The sequence below is a fragment of the Dama dama genome, chromosome 15, assembly GCF_033118175.1.
Source record: "Dama dama isolate Ldn47 chromosome 15, ASM3311817v1, whole genome shotgun sequence".
Lineage (NCBI taxonomy): Eukaryota > Metazoa > Chordata > Mammalia > Artiodactyla > Cervidae > Dama > Dama dama.
The window spans coordinates 76,997,726-77,017,748 of record NC_083695.1 but is presented as its reverse complement, the minus strand read 5'-3'; the positions used below and the strand labels follow the sequence as shown (position 1 = coordinate 77,017,748).

Genomic DNA, 20,023 nt, shown 5'->3' with positions numbered 1-20,023 from the left:
CGTTAATGCTTGAAATGCAAAATGGTATAACCATTTTGAAAAATAGTTGGCTGTTTCTTATAAACTTAGAAACATACTTACCATTTGACTGCAAGGCTGCCTGTGAATGTTTATAGCAGCGTTATCCGTAATAGCCGATAGCTGGAAGCAACCCAAATGTCCATCAATGGGTGAATTGATAAACGAAGGTCAGCATATCACTATGATACAGTACTATTACCGCAATAAAAAGGGATGAATTATTAGTAGTCATGCCGCATGGATGAATCTTAAATGCATTATACTTAGTAAAATAATCCAGACTCAAAAACCTACATACTGTATGTTCCCATTTATATGAAATTCTAGAAAAGGCACAATTAAAATGAAAGAAAACAGATGAGTGATTACCGAAGTCTGGGATGGGGAAGGAGGAGTAAACACAAAGGAACACAAGGCAATTTGGGAGGTGAATAAAATAGTCCTATATCTTGATTATGGAAGTGTTACATGACTGTACACACACATTTTTCAAAACCCAAATGGGTGAATTTTATACTATGTAAGTTATACCTCTACAAAATTGATTTTTAAAAATTATGAGCATTGTTATTTAATTTCCATGTGATAGTGCTCTGAAGGGAAGGTAGAGGTACCAGAAGGGCATTTACTAAGGAATCCTGAAATCTGAGAAGGCTTCCCTGAGCAAGTGAAGTCACGAATGAGGCATAAGGAGGCCCATAAATGACCAGGTGAAGAAGGAAAGGGATGAAGCAGAGGGAGGGAGGTGTGCAAAGGCCCTGAGTCCTAAGTCCTGCTCGCAACAGACTTTCCAATAGAAAATCCACTTCTGCTTGCCTAACCCTCACACCAGTGGGTAGGTCACCATTGTAATTATTGTAATTAATCATCATGGCCACTATTCATGGAGGACTTACTATGTCTTTGACCTCATACAAGGCAATTATACCTCATCAGATTTACTCTTCAAAATTGTACCCACAAGGTAGATCCAATTAGTACTCTTTTTATGGATAGGAACTTTGAGGCTTAAGGAGATGGAGTAATTTGTTCCCGTCCACATAGCTAGCAAGTGGCAGAGCCGGAATTCAAACTCAGGCTTTTGAAATTCCAGCCCTTGAGTTCCAAGAAACTGCTGTACATAACTTCAGTTAGACAATTGATTGGTTCTCCTCTCCAGACCAAACCCTACTACCTTCCCAAACTCTCCTCATATAACATAATCTCCAAACCCTTCAGTAAACATCATCTGTAAACATGCTGGTTTGTCCATGTCCCACTTGAAAATTCAGCTCCCAAATCTAAACTTAATAATGTTGGAAGAGAAGGCTTTGTAAAGTTAAGGAATTATTACAATGAGGTCATTTGAAACTCTGTTCTGAAGAACAAATAGATTTCATAGCCTTATTTAAGGGATATAGACATGGAGACAGATAACTGAGAATCTTTTGAATTTTCTTTTCTGGAAAATAGTGCTGTGTAGGGAGAGAGTATGCTCTTGGGAGTCCAATGCAAGTTGGGTATCCGGGCTTTGACATTCACAGGCTTTAGCTATGTAACCCTTGGGCTAAGTTTATAACCTCTCAGTTTGCTTATCTGTAAAACAGGGCTAACAATATTACTCTTGCAGGATTTCTGTGAATCTTAAGTGAGAGAACATATGCAAAACGATCAGCATACAGCCTGCCAATAGTAAGTGCTTTTTTAAAGGTCATTTTAAAGGTCCTAAACTGTTAGATTCCCCAGGGTCTGGCAGCTACACTTCCTGATTTTAAGTCTACTGTTCTTTTCCTCGTGGGCTGGAGATAAACTGTTTTCACCTTCCTACCTTAGAGATATATCTGAGGTTTCACTCTCTGGGAGGTTTATTTCTCTCAAGCAGCACTTTCATTCCTGGTTGCTGGGGAAGCCCAGAATGTAAGCAAAGGGATGCTTCAAGGTTCTATTTTAAACTCCCACCTAGTAACTTCTAGGTTTCTATAAACTTTATAAGCGAATGGGGGTGAATGTGTGGGCAGGAAGGGATCAGACCTGCCACTATAAATAAATACTACCAAGATTTTAAATTTAGGTACCCCAATTGATAATATGAAGTCACTTACTGGAGGTGGGACAAAAGGGGTAGGGTTGAGTTTTATTGTGCCCAGGCTATCTGGTCATCTCCAAGGCCCTCTTATCCAACACTCAGTCTTTGGGCATTAATTAAATCCTTTAGTGGCAAGCTAGGCAAGTGTGTGGCAGGATCTCCACCCTTTCTGACTGAGACTGCTCTGTCTCCAAACCCTGCTCAGGGAGTCTGAGGTAGGCAGGTCTCTGAACTTAGAGGAAACTGACTAGTGCCAGGGTGGACACCTGACCCAAGGGCAGCCCACCCACAGACCGACAAGTGACCAATGAGGTGATGTGGTGACATGGACTCTGACCAATAGGAGAGCAGTAATTAAATCTAGGAACCGTGTTTCCTTTAGAATTGGTAAGGGATTCAAAAGTGGCACCTGGGGTTAACATGCTTATGAGCTTATGTGCAGAGGATAGCTTGGGCTTTGAGAGAGATGGAAAGAGCAACTTCTGGTTCTGACAGCATTTGTTTCCCAGCTTGTCACTCATTCACTCCTTCATTCAACCAGTACTTATTGAACACCTACTATAAATCAGGCCCTGCACTAGATCCCTCTTGAAATTCAATATAATCTTTGTTCTCCTGGTGCTTCTAGTCTGAAGACAAACATTAATAAAATATAATTACAGATAAACGAATATTTCTTAATCTTTGATAAAAGGTGAAGAAAAGCTATAGGTAGGAAGCTATGAGAGACTGAATGGGAATGTCTGACCTAGTTTGGAAGTCTGAGAATTCTTGCCTGGAGAGATGACGTTTGAGCTGAGACGTGAAGGACAAGTAGGAGTTATTTAATTGAAGGGTGAATTTAGGGGAGAAATGTGTTCCTGGCAGAAGAGCGAGTGTGAACAAAGAGGCAGGAGGAAGCATGGCTTATTGAAAGGACTGTCATAAAACCACTGTGGTTGGTTGGAGTAGAGTGCATCTGGGCATTAAATGCCATTTGTAGCTATACACAAAATGTCTTTTTTTTTTTTTTAATGTGGCCTAAGGAGACTCTTCCTTGGACACAAAAGTCCAATGAACAAAAGTACCTACTGTATACCCCAGATGCTGAGAGGGGTACAAGATCAATGAAATAGCTTCATCCTGGGCTCTACCATTTACTAGCTATGGTACCTAGGGCAGGTTACCTAGTATCTCTGAGGCTCCGTTTATGCATCTGGAAATAGAGACAATAAAAGCATTTGTACAGGGACTTCTCTGGTGGTCCAATGGTTAAGACTTCGCCTTCCAGTGCAGGGGATGTGGGTTTGATCCCTGGTCAGAGAGCTAAGGTCCCACATGACTCATAGCCAAAAAACCAAAACATAAAACAGAAGCAATATGGTAACGAATTCAATAAAGACTTTAAAAATAAAGACTTTTAAAATTATTTTCCATGTGAAAATAATCTCTTTAAAAAAAAAAAAAAAAAAGCAATTGTACAGAGTTTTGATGAGTATTAAAGAGACAAGGCCTATGTGCATGCCTAACTTGACTTGTGGCATATGATGGTGGTTTAGTCGCTAAATCATGTCCAGCTCTTGCAAGTCCAGGGACTGTAGGCTGCCAGGCTCCCCTGTCCACGGGATTTCCCAGGCAAGATCACTGAAAGTTGCTCAGTCGTGTCCGACTCTTTGTGACCCTGGGGACTATAGAATCCATGGCATTCTCCAGGCCAGAATACTGGAGTAGGTAGCCTTTCCCTTCTCCAGGGGATCTTCCCAACCCAGGGATGGAACTCACATTTCCGGAATTGCAGGTGGTCTCCTGCATTGCAGGTGGATTATTTATAGACTGCAGCATATAGTCGATAGTGCTTAATAGACACTTTTGATATTAGCCAAATGACTGAGAAAGAACCGGGGCTCAACAAAAACTCGCTACTTTTTTGGACTATGGTGGGGGTGGAGGTGGGAGCAAGATTAATACAGTGTTCATAACAAGGTAGTAAATGATGCAGGAGAACCTAAGGGATGAGCCAAGGCGGGGGTCAGATGGTAAGCACAGGGAAACACAGCCATGTGTCCATAGGCTGGCATATCCAGGAGCTCTGCATGCTGGGGATAGAGGGGAGAGGATGGAGCTAGAGCCAAGACGAGGGGAGCTGGGAAGGGGGCTGTGTGGGGCTGGGGCCATGAGCACACCTTGAGAGGCCAGCTCCACTCTGGGACAGAAAGCCCAGTGAACAGTCATCAGTACTTATGAAGCCCTCATTCCCCACTGAATCCCAGGTTCTAGCAGGTGCTCAGTGTGAAATGGACGCAGGGATGATAGTTATCTAGGCACAGAGTCACATCCATCACGGGCAGTGTGTGGGGGTCAGAAGCATCTGCACTGTGACTTTGAGCAACCTCTCCATCAGGGCCAAGGCTCCCCGCCACCCCATAGAAGGTCACCAGCATCAGCATTCAGTGTTGAAAGTAGGCGGCAGTGCCTGAGATTCTAAGATAAGACCTGGAGCCAGGCTCTCATCATGGGGTTTGGGTTCTGGACAAGATTTACTCCAAAAAGAATACAGAATTTGGTCAGACTTACTGAGAAGGCAAAGATTTACCTAGTCCCTTGGATGAATCCTTCAGAGAGAGATGGAGAGTAGCAACAATGGAGGATGTATAGACTTCTCTCCATGTGTATTTATATATCTCCTCATTCCATAAATGCACTGTGGTATGTTTAACATTCATTACTCAAGGGTTGTTCTTTTTTTAAAGTCAGCGGGGCAATGGAAGCAAAGAAAAATACAGTTGGAAAATTTTAATGGAAACCCAGTGGAGTCAATACCCAAAACATATGCCATAAAGTCCTATAAAATTGCCAGAGGTAGGCTAAAAATTTGGTTCTGACTAGCCTGGTGGCCTGAGCAAGGAGGAAAACAAGGGCAGTCACCAACTTTATGGGGTTGGGAAGATAAACCACCAACAATTCAGTGAGTTGCAGCCTTCCAGGGTGCTAAGACCTGGGGTACTTTTTCCCTGGGTCCTCACACAAAGGAGCGCCCATGGGTACACGGGGCTCCAGTGAGCACACTGGTGTGAACTGCTCTTACACTTCCTGCCCCTAGGTCAGGCCGGGCTCAGGAGCCAGGGTAGACCTGAGGGGCTTACCGACAGAGTCAGCTGGGAAACAGCTTAGAGAATGAACATTTCTATTCTCCCAGACACATCTCCTCCTGGAGCACTGCTGCAGACCAGCAGAGGTGTTGCTTCAAAACCTGGGGATGAAGGAACTGGACCACACCAGCTTTAATTCCACATCTGGCATCGGAAGCCCGTGTATAGTTGGCTTTTGCAAAAATGGAAGGGTAATTAATAAGGAGAATGTTACGGGAGTGAGAGTTACAGAGCCATCCCCAGCTGTGGGGCTTCACTTGGCTTACCCGCCAGTGACTCACGGGCTTATGAGCAATCCTCATATGCCTGATTTAGATGACTTACTCACCCTTCAGAGAAAGACCTTAATGCAATAAAGCAAATGTCAGCAAGTGGGACGCGGCTTAGCGTATCACCCCAGCCTGTGCCCAGCTTCCCCCTCCCTGCCTCTCCCTGCCCGAGGCCCCTCCAGCCACTCAGCACCTGGACAGGCCTGCACAATGGGACACATTCCAGGGCTGAACGGAGGCTCAGAGATACGAAAGCAGGGAGACCTCAGGTGGACCAAGCCCTAAAGTCTGGTCCAGCAAGATTATAGATTAGCTCTAAAGCACTAGACTCAGGGCAGGGTGAGGGCTAGAAGCCAGGATTTCCCTTCCTGTGCGGTGCTTCCCCTGAAAGCCCTGGTTGGATTATGTAAATGCTGAAGGTAAAGCAGCTTTCCCAGTAGGGGTGACATTTTTACCTGAGGTCTTTCCAAGGAATCTGTGGGGAAGGGAAGTTTTACGGGGAGCAAGGCCTCAAGCAAAGCTTTTGAGGTGAGACATTTAGAAAGAGCTGGGCTACCCTTGGCTCGGACGCCATCTTGCTATTTGCTGACATGGCACCTGCTGGGGGAGCTGGAGGCCTTTTTGGATACCCCATAGTCAAGGAGTGTGGATTAGAATCGCTGTGTCAGGAATGTGTGGTTATCAATCCCAGTCAGTTTCCTGTTCCTCATGATTAGGAAACAGTCCCCAAGAGTAGGCTGGAGCAGAGGCATAAGCCATGGGGATAAGCAAACACTGTCCCTTCCCTCCTCCACCACACAGAGGACATTACTCAGAAGGCAAGCTGATTCAGCCTTGGATTTAAACCCACTCATGGAAGGATTTACCTAGGAACTCCTCAGGGAATTATCTGTAAGAATTAATCCCAAGGGTGAAAAAGAACAAGCATTTAAAGCAAACCCTCACTTCATTTGCTTATTTGTCCCTTGGTCATTTTTCCATACTTTTCTCAGAGTCTGCCATACACAGGTACCGGGGAGAAGGCTGACCACAAGCTTGCCACTCAGGTTTGCTGCAATCAAGGGTCTCAAGTTCTGAGGAACTTTTGAGACCATCTAGCTTAGTTCACTCATTTCATGGATGAAGAAGCTGAGATTCAAGTTGAAGTCTTTACCTGAGACTTAAGGAAGTGAAGAGCTCAGGGTGGACAGATGCTCTGACCACCTCCCCACATGGCCTGGGCCTAAGGAATTCTCTTGCGAGCGAGCTTAGGGAAGGCTCCCAACTGGAAAGCATTGAGTAGACAGCCTCATGCCTGCAATGGCACACTCACCACCATCACCTTAACAGTTCATTTGGATAGAGCCCAGAAAAGTAGGCTGGGTCCCCACCTCAATGTATCCCTGCCTGAACTCATCAACATGAAGAAGCACTTTTGTTCTTTTTACTATTTTTATTTTGCACTATAAAAAAAATGACAGCAATGACCAGTAACATACTGCTTTTCTTCACATTCATATGGATTTTAGGAAATTATTGCCTTTTCCCCTGGAGAAATAACCTACAGACAAAAAGAAGTAGTACCACATTGAGAAATCTGCAAATCCCAGAAGTCAACAGCTCGAAGACAACCCCCAGGGGCAGGGAAGAACACAAGTGTCACCAACCAGAGACGAGACAAGCACATATAAAGACAGCAAGCTGGGGTGACGACCATTTCAATGCCACTGACCCAGGAAGTGGGTACCCTTTCTCTCTTGTGGCACCCACTGCCACTACCTCAAATGGGTGATTTTTGGTCTATGGTCTAAAGAACTCTTTTCAAATGACACAAGAGTTGCTTTGAGGAGAGGTGCAACAAGAAAGGTTCAAGTATGAATAAGAATCATGCCCAAGTCCAAAGTCAGGGAAGAACCCACAGTGAGAAGGAAACCGGAAGTGTTCCCGTCTCACTACTTCACCCAACTGACTCCACCTGATCTGAGATGGAGTCTCAAAAGCATCCGAGGGTTCAAATCGGCATATACATCATGTCCCTAAAACCCTGCAGGGTTACTTTCCTGACTAGGTGGTGATCAGCTTATGCCCTGAAGCAACAGAGACAGATACAGAGACTGCCAAAATTTAAAAAAAAAAAAGGGTGGAAATTGTGCTTCCTTCAAAATGAATTGGCTTCATGACTGCCTTTTCTCTTGGTCTAGCAACTGCTTTCTCCCATGTTGCTGCAGGTATTTATTGCCTTATGCTTGAAATGAAAAGGCGAATTTTGAGGTGCAAAGATTGGGCAGTCCTGAGGGCAGGGGTCTGGAAGTACAGTAGTCAGCACGCACTGTGCTCTCATGATGGCTTGGCCTTCCTTCAGTCCCGAGGTCAGTCTGAAGTTTGTCTGCAAACCTAGTGACCCCTTCACTGTCCCACCAGGACAGCAGGACAGGGTGAGGTCTTCAGTATTGCACAGGTATGAAATGTCCACGAGTCAAAATACAAAATCACAGTTGTTCTTGGGGCTGGGCTGGCTCCCCCAGCTCGGGTTTAGCAGGATGTGGCTGTGGCCAGGGGGCTCCGGCTGAGCTCTGAGGCTGTCGAGCGGGTGGGCACCGGGGCCAGCACCGAGGTAGGGAACGTGCAGTAGGAAGCCTGCACGTCAGGGCTCAGGGTCTGCAAGTGGGCGAGGAGCGAAGGGCCGGCGGCCTCTCCTTGGCAGGAGGGAGCCTGGGGGGTGGGCGTGGAAGGCAGGATCTCAGACTCATATTGTAGGAGCTGGCCCATGAAGCCAAAGTTGGGCGAGACCACACTCCTCCTCTGCTTGATGTAATCAAAGGCATCCTTCAGGTGGAACTGCTTGGTCTTCATGAGGTAAGCCATGCAGATGGTGGGCGAGCGGGAGATCCCAGCCTCACAGTGAACCAGAACCTTGCCTCCCTTTTCCCTGACACAGTCTGGAAGAAAGAAGAGACAGTGGGACTGAGTTGGGATGGGGACTCAAAGGCAATTGGGTTTCAAAAAACATGACCGAGTTATCAAGTCTCATTATGTCTGCTCAACAGCAGTGGTCCCACACTAGGCTTCTGCTAATCTTTAATCCCCACTGGTGAGGACAGACCTTGGAGTCCCACTGATGTCCATCCCTCTGTAGGACCTTCACAAACCTTAGTTTGTCAGGGCACTTGCCCAGGTTCTGCCACTGGAGAGGCTCTAGACCTGGAGTAACCCCTTCCTGGGGATGCCATCTTAACTTGGGTTCCACAAACGGGTTTCAGGAAGGCTTTGGGAAAATCTTTCAAACTGCCTGCAAGTTTTTATTGCACATTCACATTTTTCTGAGAGGCTCAAAGATTGACTTGGAAAAGCAATTCCTGTCTCTCAGGGTCTGATTCTAATGGTGATGACCTAGTCCCCATCCTGGGAGAAGCCTTCCAGCCTCCCCGGGCTCCTTGCTTGGCTGTGCCAGGGCAGGAGGCTTGGCTCAGCCCCCAGGGTTCCCACCAATGAAACATACAATAAATAGTGTGCAGCCGCTAATTATAGCCTTGGCTAAGTGACGCTTACAAGACGGAGGATATAAATGGCTTTGGCAAACTTCATCTTGCACAACAATGGGAGTTGCTGCTATAAAGCTACCACCGTCAGTTAGCATGGTTTAGCTCAATATGACAAAGTGAGGGGGTGCCCTCCTTTTCTGTTCTACTCCTACCCCAAAAAGAGCTCTAACTGTTAAAAATGGGCAGGGGTAAAAGGTTAAACATACATACATATCAAATAAAAACCACAAAAAAGTCTTTCCAATTCCCTCTTGCTAGTGAGGAAACAATTACATCACAGGAAGTTAGACATACCTGGCACTATGTCAGGCCACCGAGTGCAAAAACATTTAAGATTTTGAAAGGCCAATAAAAAGTCAGCCCCCTTACCCACCTCCTTCCTCATGTTTAAAAGGTTTGCAGATGCATCTCTAAAATCTAAACGATCAGGTTTCTGAGCAGTCAGGAAGGATCCCTTGAGTTTCCAGAATGAAAATCTCAAAGGATGCCCCAGGATAGCTCCTTAGAGGTGCCCCCAATATAGTCTCTGACTCAAAAGAAAAAAAAAAGTTCTTGTAAACTATTTCAAAGGGGACTCCAAGTTCCTAGGATTACAGGGTCGTGACTCCACAATTTTCTTCTGCTCCTCCACTGGCCTCCTTGTCATCCAGCTTTTAGTTGGCCCAGAGCCAAATCCCAGAAACCAAAGAGCCTACAGTACATTGCTTCTGGATTCCATTCCACCCCTCGGGGCTCGCCTTCCATGTGGCCCTTGGAAGGGGTCAGTGCGAGCGCGGTTTGGCCTCAGTCCCTCCCTCCCTCAGCAGAGGAGGGGTCTAGGGAAAAGCAGCCCGTGTGCCTTCAGAATGCTGTGGGTTTGTGTGGTTGTGTACACAACAGACACAGTGCACAACCGGATGGGGAGGGAGGCTTCTGAGAAGTGATGGGGGCTGTTTCATGACCTCACCAAGAAGCTATCTAGGTAATTAAATAACAGGCTGAGAAGGGCAAGGCATTCCCAGGGACAGGGAGAACAAGTCAAGGATTTCCCACCCTGAGCCCATCGTTTCGGCTGCCCCTTGGAGGCTCCAGAGGAACCGTCTCAGCCCAGAGGCTCAGGGGCCAGGGAGGGCAGGCTCAGCCTTTTGCTCGCGGTGAGTTTCTTGGTGGATTTCCATGGAGCAGAAATTGTGTGTGATGAGCAGAGGGCCCACCACGTGGCAGAAGAGGGGGGCCCTTTAATGGCTCCCTGCACTAAGAAATCACTGCTACACTCAACACCAGCCTTTCCCCTCCAACATCCCCTCACAGCCAGAAGCAGGAAGACCACTGCTCAGCTTCAACAGCTGTGCACGTTAAAGAGGAAAAAGGACTCTGCAAAGGGAAGCAAGTCCACAAGAGTAGGGAGTGGTGTCCAGCCTAGTCCCCAAGGGAGATGGATGGGAGAAAAAGATGTCAAACGAGAGAGCAGTCCAGTCTGCTCTGAGAAGCTGAAATCCCAAGGCCCAAAAGCCCTTTCTAGGCAGAGGGACCAGAGGTTCCCAGGCCTACACAATGGAGTAAGTGATAACTACCTTACGGAACATACAAGGGATGCAAAAAGATGCCAACTTCTCTGTGCATAAAGCACGGAGATTGAGTCTAGTGTTACCGTTAATCCAAAATGAGCTGAAAATGCAAAACAAATTGCCCCCAAAGCAGTTTGCCAAAAACCTTGGAAAGGTGCTGGGGCCCCGGGGGTTCAGTGCGTAAGTAATGCTCTCTCGATCCTTCTGTTTGCTTTTAAAAATATCCCAATCTACGCAGAAGCACAGTCTGCGTGGTTCTTTCCCTCCCCTGCGTCCCTGGCATGGAGCATCACTCATGAACGCACTCTGCTTCCCACCCAGCCAGAAACCCTAACAGAGCGGTAGTGAGTACTGCCTTAAGATGATATTAACTAATACATTTACCCTGCAAATTAATGCTCCTATTAAACAGCAACTTAAATCCTCCCCTCTGTCATTCTGGTAGGTGAATCTCTTCTTGGCTCCCACTTGTGGTGGTTGCACAAACAAGATGCTTTTCTTCTCAGCGATGGGGTAACCTCCATCAGCACATCAAAATCCAAGAACACACCCCCCTAAATAACTGAGGACAGCGGCACCTACCGATGAAGTCTATTGCTTCTTGAAAGTGGGAGCTGATGTCAGCTGCATGGCTGTCTTCCACGGGGATCCATTTGTAGTGTAGGTGCGTCGTGCAGGCCTCGGAGGTCCGCCGGGAGACGTTGAGCAGGGCTGTGATGTGCAGGTTGGCAAGGAACTCGCACTTGGATGCGTGGTAGGCACTTCCAAGGTAAAGGAACGGAAGGATTTCAACTGGGCCGCCCTGGTAGCAGGGGCAAAGGACAACCAGGAAATATTGATCAACTTGCTCTTTGGGGTTTTCAGGTAGGAGGTTCCCTCTCTGGTTTCCAGGTAGAAAGAGTTGAGAACCAGGGCAGTTTAACCAAGAGTTTGGGTAGAGCCTCTGTCCTGGTAAACTCTCTACCTTACGTCACTGCCTTGGGACTCAGGGACAGCAAATCTCACACAGCTGAGATTTTCATTTCCTTATATATTGAGGTGGCAGGAAATGTCGGCAGCCCTTCTAGACTGACAAGGATGAGAAGCAGGGTGGAGTGATGGAAGACTTGAGAAGACCATGTTGAAGTTCTAGCTGCCCCATGAGTGCCAGGCCAAGGCCTGAACCTTGGGGGCAACCTTGATTTCCTTCTAGATAAAATGGAAAAGGGTCCAACAAGGTGAGCCCCTTCCTTTACAATCTTGACCTTGGATGTAATGTGTTTCATCAAACCTAGGACACTGTTGATCCTAAGAGGCATTTGGATCTCAGCAACATCAAAGTGTGCCCTCCCACCATCCCAAAAAGTATACTTCTCAGAAGTGAAAATAACCACTATCTATCCGAAATCCTCAGATAAGGAAAAGTTGTTAGGCCATGAGCAGAGGCTTGGCCTTTTTTTGTTGTATTTTTTCTTGGCTGTGCTGCTCAGAATGTGGGATACAGGATCTTAGTTCCCTGACCAGGGATCAAACCCATGCCCCCTGCAGTAGAGGTGTGGAGTCTTAACCAGTGGACCATCGGGGAAGTCCCAGGCCTGATCTTTAGTAGAGCTGAGTTTTGCTGAGAGATGCTTACATCCTTACTCTTTTGGGAGACAACCTATACCTGAGGTTTCTAGTTACAAAGGATCCAAAGAACCAGAGACCATCTACCCTGACGCAAAGCTAAAAAGAACTGCTGGCTAATCAAACTCTGGCAGTCTCAGCATTTCCAGAGTGGCCAGAAAAGGTATCGTTCCATAGTTGGAACAATGGGAACCCTTGGAGATATACAGGACAAAACAGAGCTGGGGTGACGGTGGCTGTGTCTTTGGCAGCCTTTCTCATATCATCCATCCGTTTCCTGTGTTTCCATTTCCTATCCTGGAATAAGAGTGGAATGGAAACTCTCTGCCAGACCCATGATAGGGAAAGGGGCATCGGATGAGGGCCGGCAGAAGGCGGCAATTCTCAGAAAACCCTACATGGGTGTCTGCTTTTCCTTTCCTGAGATGTCGGGTGTTTAAGGCAAAGGCCAGTTTGACCACTTGAAAGAAACTGAAAGAGATTTTACAAACGGTAGTAATAGTAATAACCAGTACTTTTGTTAGCTGGCCCCTGGGCTTAACACTTAAGATGCAACTACATAGATGTCTCCCTCTCTTTAGAGATTGGAAAATGCTGCCACACCAGACCTGGGATCTTACTCAGTTTCTCCTGGAGCTTAGCCCAACCAACACCCCTGAAACCATATTTCTTTCCTTTTTTGAATCTTCTTCTTAGACTCAAGAGGAAGAAACCAAAGGCCTTTAGAAACCTCAAAGGTTAACATGACCTCCCCCAGCTTTTCTCAAGGCAGAAGCACTTCTAAGAAGTAACACTAGGGGCTTCCCCAGATGAGTCTTAGAGACACTTCAGGGCCTCCCCCGGGTCTTGCTTGGCCAAAGGGCTGTTGTGCTTTCACAACATCCTGCAAATTCTCGTTTCTCTTTCACTTTCTGAGAAAGGGAGGGGGGAAAACACCACCCAAACAAACAAACGCAAATGGAAATCCAGCTAAGCCGGATGCCCGCGGCTTGAAAACCCAGGGTTCGTCATACTCTGTAATTTTAACAAAGAAAACAAACAAAATAATAACCTTGGCACCTTGCCAAGCGAATAGGTTTCCTGACCAAAGATTCCATTCAAGGAAAAGCCACCTGGCTAAACTTGGAAGTCTATCCCCAGGGGCAGAGCTCTGCTCATGGCAGTCAGCTGGCATCTTAGGCAGCAGCATCTAGAAGTCTTCCTTCTTATGATTTGGATATGTTCTTATTTTGTGTGAAGAACCTAAAAAGTTCCTCCTACCAAGTCAGGTACCCACTAGAAAGACCCTCTTCCAAAGAAAGCAAGTGGCAAACAGAACAGGGTCCTGAAAAGGACCAGAGCAAGGGATGAAGAGAAGGGAGTTCTGAACTTAGTGTTGCCATGAACCGAGCTGCAGGATTCTTGGCAAAAATCAACCACCCACCAGCTGTGACAGTTTTTCCCTCTGTAAAACGGGAAAGTGGGTTTTGCTCTCTGGTCTCTGTGCAGAGATCTGTGCAGATCTGGGTCCTTGCTTGCTTTCCCCCCCATCCTCCTGCATCATAGGTAACCCCCTGGCTGAGCCGTCCACTTTTTTTTTTTGCCTTTAGTGGGTTGCCAGAAAGTACAATTCTAGGAACGGAAAAAAACCACACGTTTGTAGACACATGAAATCCTCTAGTGTCTCTTGATCTCTGTCTTCAGAATTTATGGAATTATAAGCATCAGAAGCCCCTAAAGGAGGCTGCATAACCATCCAAATAGCAGTTTCTCTACAACCCTCCCCCAATCTTCCTCCTTCAGTTAAAAATACCAAGACACGTCTTTACAGGTACCAGGCTGGTTTGCAGAAACTGCAGAGCATGAACAATTACACAGAAGACCAACAGAGGAAGCCTGAATGTCAGCTCTGAAAACGTCTTCAGGGAAACCTAAACTGCTATTTCGACGCTTCTCTGCACCTCCCAGGCCAGCTAACAATAATACATCTTTCACTTCCCCTTTTCTCCCTCCAGAAGCCATCGAGCATCCTGAAGCATGTTCGCTCTTGACAGCTTATTTGCTGGAAGGAAGCCCATGTACTCTTGGATGGAAACTCGAGTTGGCAAGCAACAGAGGTTCTCTAAAGCTAGAGGCCTCTGCCAGCTCCCTGATCCGCAGAAGAACCAACCAACGTTAGTGATTGGGGAGAGGGAGAGCCAGGGTGCTGTGCAAGCAACAGAGCCAGGGGCCCGGATGGCGCTTCCACACCACGTACCTGGTCATAGGCCGGCCTGTAGCTGATGTTGAGCACTGATTTCCCACACTGGCTGATGAGGGCTCTCTCAGTTTCAACCTTCTCTTGTGAAATGGGTTTTACATCCACGCAACACTCAGGATATTCTGAGTAGAAAGTCTCATATCCCCCTAAAAGACAAAAATAAAAAAGCAAGAGAGATATAAGCATTGATTGTTTTTTTTTCTTCAGTCTGTCAGAAAATGCCTAGAATTGATCAATACCCTGAGAGTGGAATACTAAAAAAAGGTATTAAGTTACTATACATTCTGGTCTTATAAAAAAATTGAGCCAAAACAAGTAATAGTTTTAGAATAGAAATGGGCTCCACAGACACACACACACTCACTCTCTCTCTCCTAAAAAGCTACAGTTCAAAGGCAATGATTAACTTTTTATGTCTATCAGAAGAAGCTTAAACTGTGAAAGGAAATATATCTGACATCTGGCAAATATTAACCAAACCCCTCCAGACAACAAAAGCCATTTTCTCACATTTATCTAAAATTCAGGTGTGATTGTGCAGAATTTCATTAATTTTTGAAAGAAGCTCCTAAACAGGTCTGTTTCATCCATAGCCAATCAGCTCTAAACAGGATTATACATGAAACACCCTCTATAAGGGAATGGGGGCTTACATGAGGTTTTAACCTCAGGGCCATAAAACAGCCCTGCCCTTTCTCCTTCCCAAGGTGCTAAGAACACTGATGACAGTCCTCTCCACAGGTCCAGTGTAATCAATCTAGCTAATTACCTTCTAAACCAAACTAGAGGAATGAGGCCTTCTGAACTTAATTCTTATCTCCACCCCCAACCCCTGCTGCTTTCCCCTTGATGGCCACCTACTCTCCCTTTATCTCCTTACTACCCTCCCCTCCTGACCTTTCTCCCCAGCTACACACGCCCTTGTGTGTGCATACACACCCTCAAACTGATAAGTCAACTACCCCAAGGTATGATTCTATAAAAATCCTAACTACATTTAAACTTCTCCAATTGGATCACTTAAGGTAAGAACTACTCTGACCAAATCATAGAAACTTGAGTATGTGAATTCTTGGGCCCGTGCAGGAAGTGGGGAAGAACTGAACAAAAAAATTGGCCCTGAAGCCTGAGAATGCCAAGTGCTGCTGGGTGAACAGGCCAGCCTTGTGTGGGGAAACCCTCTGCTTCCACTCCAAAGGGACCTACGGCATTTCCTAGAGCCTCCAGAAAACCTGCTTCTTTTTCCAGAGAATTGGGGTCAAAACACTATTTTTTTGCCACACTCTGTGACTTTCAGGATCTGGAGGGATTGGGGGCAGGAGGAGAAGGGGATGAGAGAGGATGAGATGGCTGGATGGCATCACCAACTCGATGGACATGAGTCTGACTAAACTCCGGGAGTTGGTGATGGACAGGGAGGCCTGGCGTGCTGCAATTCATGGGGTCGCAAAGAGTCGGACACAACTGAGCGACTGAACTGAAATGAACTCAACTGAACTTAAGTTCCCAGACCAGGGATTGAACCTGGGCCCTGGCAATGAAAGTGCCCAGTCCTAACCATTAGACTGCCAAGGAATTCCTTCAATCATCAGTTAAAGAAGCATTCTGAGACCATGTATTTTTTTCCCCAACGGGCCCCCCTTTTTTCCTTCTGTCTTTTGGTGCTGTGATAGCCCCACAGTGGAGCACATGGTGGCTTTTTAAAACCCCTGCCATAGGCAAATGGTTAATGGATTACTCGGCAGTCTCCAGCTCTCTTTCAGAAGCTTCGGCCAATTCCTAGAATGAGTCATCTCACCATTACTGCTTCCTCTCGTTGTGCTGGAACTGCCCCCGCCCCCACCAAGCACGCCCAAATCTCCCCTGTGGTCACTGCAGCAAACAGCCACCCGGGCCTCCCCAGATGAGCTTCTGGACCTCCACAATGACCAATTTCCCGGTCATGATGACAGGTCATGCCAGAGGGGGGCAGAGGTGGAAAGTTTGGAGGTATCTGTGGCTCAGTTTCCCCTCCTTCACCACCACTGCCTCTGCCCCCTGCACGGACCCTCGGCCTCCTCCGAAGAGGTGTCCCTAGTAAGCAAAGCACTTCCTGCGCCTCAACACTTGCGTTTCTAGGAGACACAATGAGCGATAGGGGACAGGAATCTTAAGTAAAGCAGCCCAGGCCCTCTCAAACTTCAGAATGAAGCTTGGGAAAGAAAAGCCTTCAGGTCACCCCATCTCTTGGCTTTAAATAGAGCACTTAAAAGAGCTGGCTGTTAGGAGGACAGACAGGAGGTGCAGGTGTGGGCTGGGTCCTGCCTGCCTGTTGACAAAATATGGCAGGCAGACAAAGAGTCTTAGTGTGACGAGGGACAGATAAACAGTGTCCTGCCTCTTCAAGTTGGGGTCAGGAGTCCTCCAGATTAGATGGTCTCTGTCTTTCACCCACTCCCACCAGAGGGGTGGAGAGATGGAGCATTCCTCTCTGGTGCCTTACTTGAGATGCAAGAGCTGTAGCAACTCTTGGCTGCTTCAGTTGTCTTCAGAGTGGTTCTGTTTTTGATCACCACCGCAATACCAGGGGAGTTGAGCAGAGAAAGAGGACAGACACTGTCTATAAATACACACTGACAATGTCATTTGGTCAATTCATTTTAGTGGGGTTTGTGTGTGTGCGTGTGTGCAGAAGGCATTAACAGAAGTGTACAAGACATTGCCCCCATGGTCCGAGATGCCACTAGATCAAAAACCTGAGTTCCTATCTGGACGTGAGTTAGGTGAAGAAATTATTTTCTTTGGCAACAACTTAAAAGTTCAGCATTGTTGTAAGGCTAAGTATCAAGCAATTTCTACTGAAATTTAAAATGGACATAAACTGTGACCTGGCGATTCTTATAATTTTACTAAAAGATAGTGCACACACAAAAGCATTTGGACAGAGATATCCTCTCCCACACTGCTTCAAATACTAAGGCATGAAGCAATCTACTTACTGGCTATCATCAGGGGATGAGTTTAAAAAGTGAATAGGACATGTATGCTCTGATATGGACAAGTCTCTCAAGATCTAGTTAGGTGAAAGAGGCAGGAACAGGAAATATACAAAATCATTCTATTTTTAAAAGATATACAAAATATTCTATTTTTAATATTTTTTAAAGATTTTAATTTTCATGGAAAATTGATTTATCTAAAGATGAACCAGAAATAGTTGACTGTTGCCTCTGGGGGGGTGGAACTGGGTTCTAGGGTGTGCAGAAGATCCACTTTTCATTGTACAGCATGTTACTTTCATTAAAAAACTTTTCTAAAAAACATTTTTACTTGAGATGTGAGTCTACAGAGCTGCCTACCTGGGGTTTCCTGGAAGGTATCTTTCATGCTGCTGGAGAGACAGAAACTTTTTCTGTACTCATGGCTAAGAAGAGGAGACCAAAAAGGGTATCAGGAAGACAAAGAAATCAGGGGCCCTGTGTGAAAGCTCTGCAGAGTTTAGAGGGCACTCTCCATCTCCTGGGGGCTGAGGCTGGGCGCAAGAGAAAGATCTTCTGCCTCTGGTGTTTCCCTAACAGGAATCAACTGGGGACAGCCAGCCTGCAAGAGGTGCTAATTGAGGTGGGAGCTGCCCCTGTACCTCTGGAATCTCCCAGCCTGAAAAATGTAAAACTCCACACGTTGCACGATTCTAAAACAGCGCCCTCACGTTCTCAGCTCACCGCACCTGAGTTCTGAATCCCAGCTATGTTACATCTCAAGGCGACCTCCCAGAGCTGGTTGGACTGAGTCCTCGTCGTCTCTTCCCTACAGGCTAAGCTTTCCATACACTTGAGGTTAAAACGGACTCAAATAAAAGGCGGCAGCAATCACAGGAAGTGATCCAGAAATCAATACTCTGGAATTTGACAGTAAATTACCCACCCACCTCCAGTCATATCCCCCAGCAGGTGTAACGTGCAGACTGGTGAAGCAGCTACTGGAGGGTCTCAAACCCAATGCGCCGCAGTCCCCTTCACAAGCACCCTGTGTACCCTCTCCTAGGTCCTGGCTCTCCAGCCAGCCTGCCGCCCGCCCCCCGGAGACCGCGTTAGGTGCCCCAGCTCTGGCCCACGACCAGTCCAGGGGATGATCTCGGGGCGGGAGAGAGGAGGTGAAAAAGAGTGGGAAGACTAAAGACTGTCAGCTCCAAATGGAGCTAGAAAGGCCTGGGAGGGGAGAAGGGGAAGCCGAGGAACAATAAAAAGCAATAAAATGGAATGAAAAGGAAGAGGGGGGAGGGACTCACCAGGGTCAAAAAGGCAAAAGGGTCGATGAAGACACAGCCTAACATACGTTAATTGCCCAGGCGGGAGGAAAGGGGACACCGAGGCGCCACGCTCATGGGGGGGTGATGGCGACCCGCGGATCCCTTCAGATCTGTCCATCAGGAAGGCTCCAGACCGTCGGCCTTAAGACGTGAAGCCGGCGCCGGGAAACCCGGCTCGTGCTGGGCGCTCCCCAACTGTTAAGAAGCAGCGCCCCCAGCAGCGTGTGGCAACCCCCACCCCCACCCCCTGCCCGGGCAGCCAGGCCGTCAAACGCTTTCGAGGAACGCAGGTGGGGACGGAGAAACTGCGAGCGCTGACACCGGCCGTGGCCTTCCCGGCGCACGTCAAGCCCCAGGGTGCAGAACTTCCCCGGCGCCAGGATCGAGTAAGGCGCCGGCGCCAACAGGGGACCCCAGAGCCCGGGGCCATCCTGGCGCGGGGTGGGTGGGGGGTGACCGAGGACCGGCGGCTCCGACGCAGCTCACCTTTGAGGAAGTAGACCCGCGGGCCGGCGGGCAGGCAGGCGAGCAGTGAGGTGAGCACGACGCGCGCGGCGCTCTCTTCGCGCAGCTTCTGCCAGTGCCGGCTGCCCTGGTCCAGCACGACCACGGCAGCCACGCCGCCGCCTCCCTCCTGCAGCAGCCGCGCGCGCGCCGCCTCGTCGGGCAGCACGTAGCGCGCCGACACCGCGCCGCCGCGGGCCCGCCGCAACACCACCGAGTTGAGGTTGACGTTCAGCGAGCCGCGCACGCTCGAGGCGGCGAAGGCCAGGTAGGGCCGGCAGTCGAGCACCACACAGCGCGCCGCCGCCTCCTTGCGAAGCATCTTGCGCAGCTGGCGCCCGTCGAGCGACGTGACCTTCATGCCGCCGCCCAGCGGCCCCGCGCCGTGCGCGCCGCAGGTGCCCACAGCCAGGGTGCCCGCCGGCGAGGCCCAGGAAGACGACCCCACAGGGCTGCGGCCGGCCGACCGAGCCCGGCGCCGGAGCGGACGCGCAACTCTTCTTTCCCGCCCCGTACGCTCGGCGCCCGGCCGGGCCACTCGCTGCCGCAGAAGCCGGGGATTCCGCCGGCAGCGCAGCGTTTTATGTGAATGGGTGTGCGGCCTGTGACGTGGCTGCCCATATAAGGCGGAATATGGGTATTTCCCCGCCCCTTCGGGCTGCGGTCACGCCCCCAGGGGGCGGGACGCGCGGGACGGGCGCCCAGGGTTAGTCAGCCCGAGAAAGAGGAAGTGGAAGGCGCCTCGCTGTGTTCTCTGCGGTGCTGCGCGCAGACACTCACTTGCGCATCACCGTGGACTGCCGGTGGGTTGTCAGGAATGCCAGGAGGCCGAGGTG

General features: G+C 48.3%; 1 protein-coding gene across 1 annotated transcript; it reads right to left on the bottom strand.

Moving 5' to 3' along the window:
* Positions 1-978: 978 nt before the first annotated feature.
* DUSP5 (dual specificity phosphatase 5) lies at positions 979-19,721 on the bottom strand. Its single transcript, XM_061162616.1, has 4 exons — positions 19,170-19,721; positions 14,393-14,541; positions 11,134-11,353; positions 979-8,401 (listed from the first exon to the last, which is right to left on the bottom strand). Exons 1-4 carry the CDS (start codon positions 19,546-19,548, stop codon positions 7,995-7,997), a joined length of 1,155 nt encoding a protein of 384 aa, XP_061018599.1. The 5' UTR covers positions 19,549-19,721; the 3' UTR covers positions 979-7,994.
* Between the last annotated feature and the right edge of the window lie 302 nt (positions 19,722-20,023).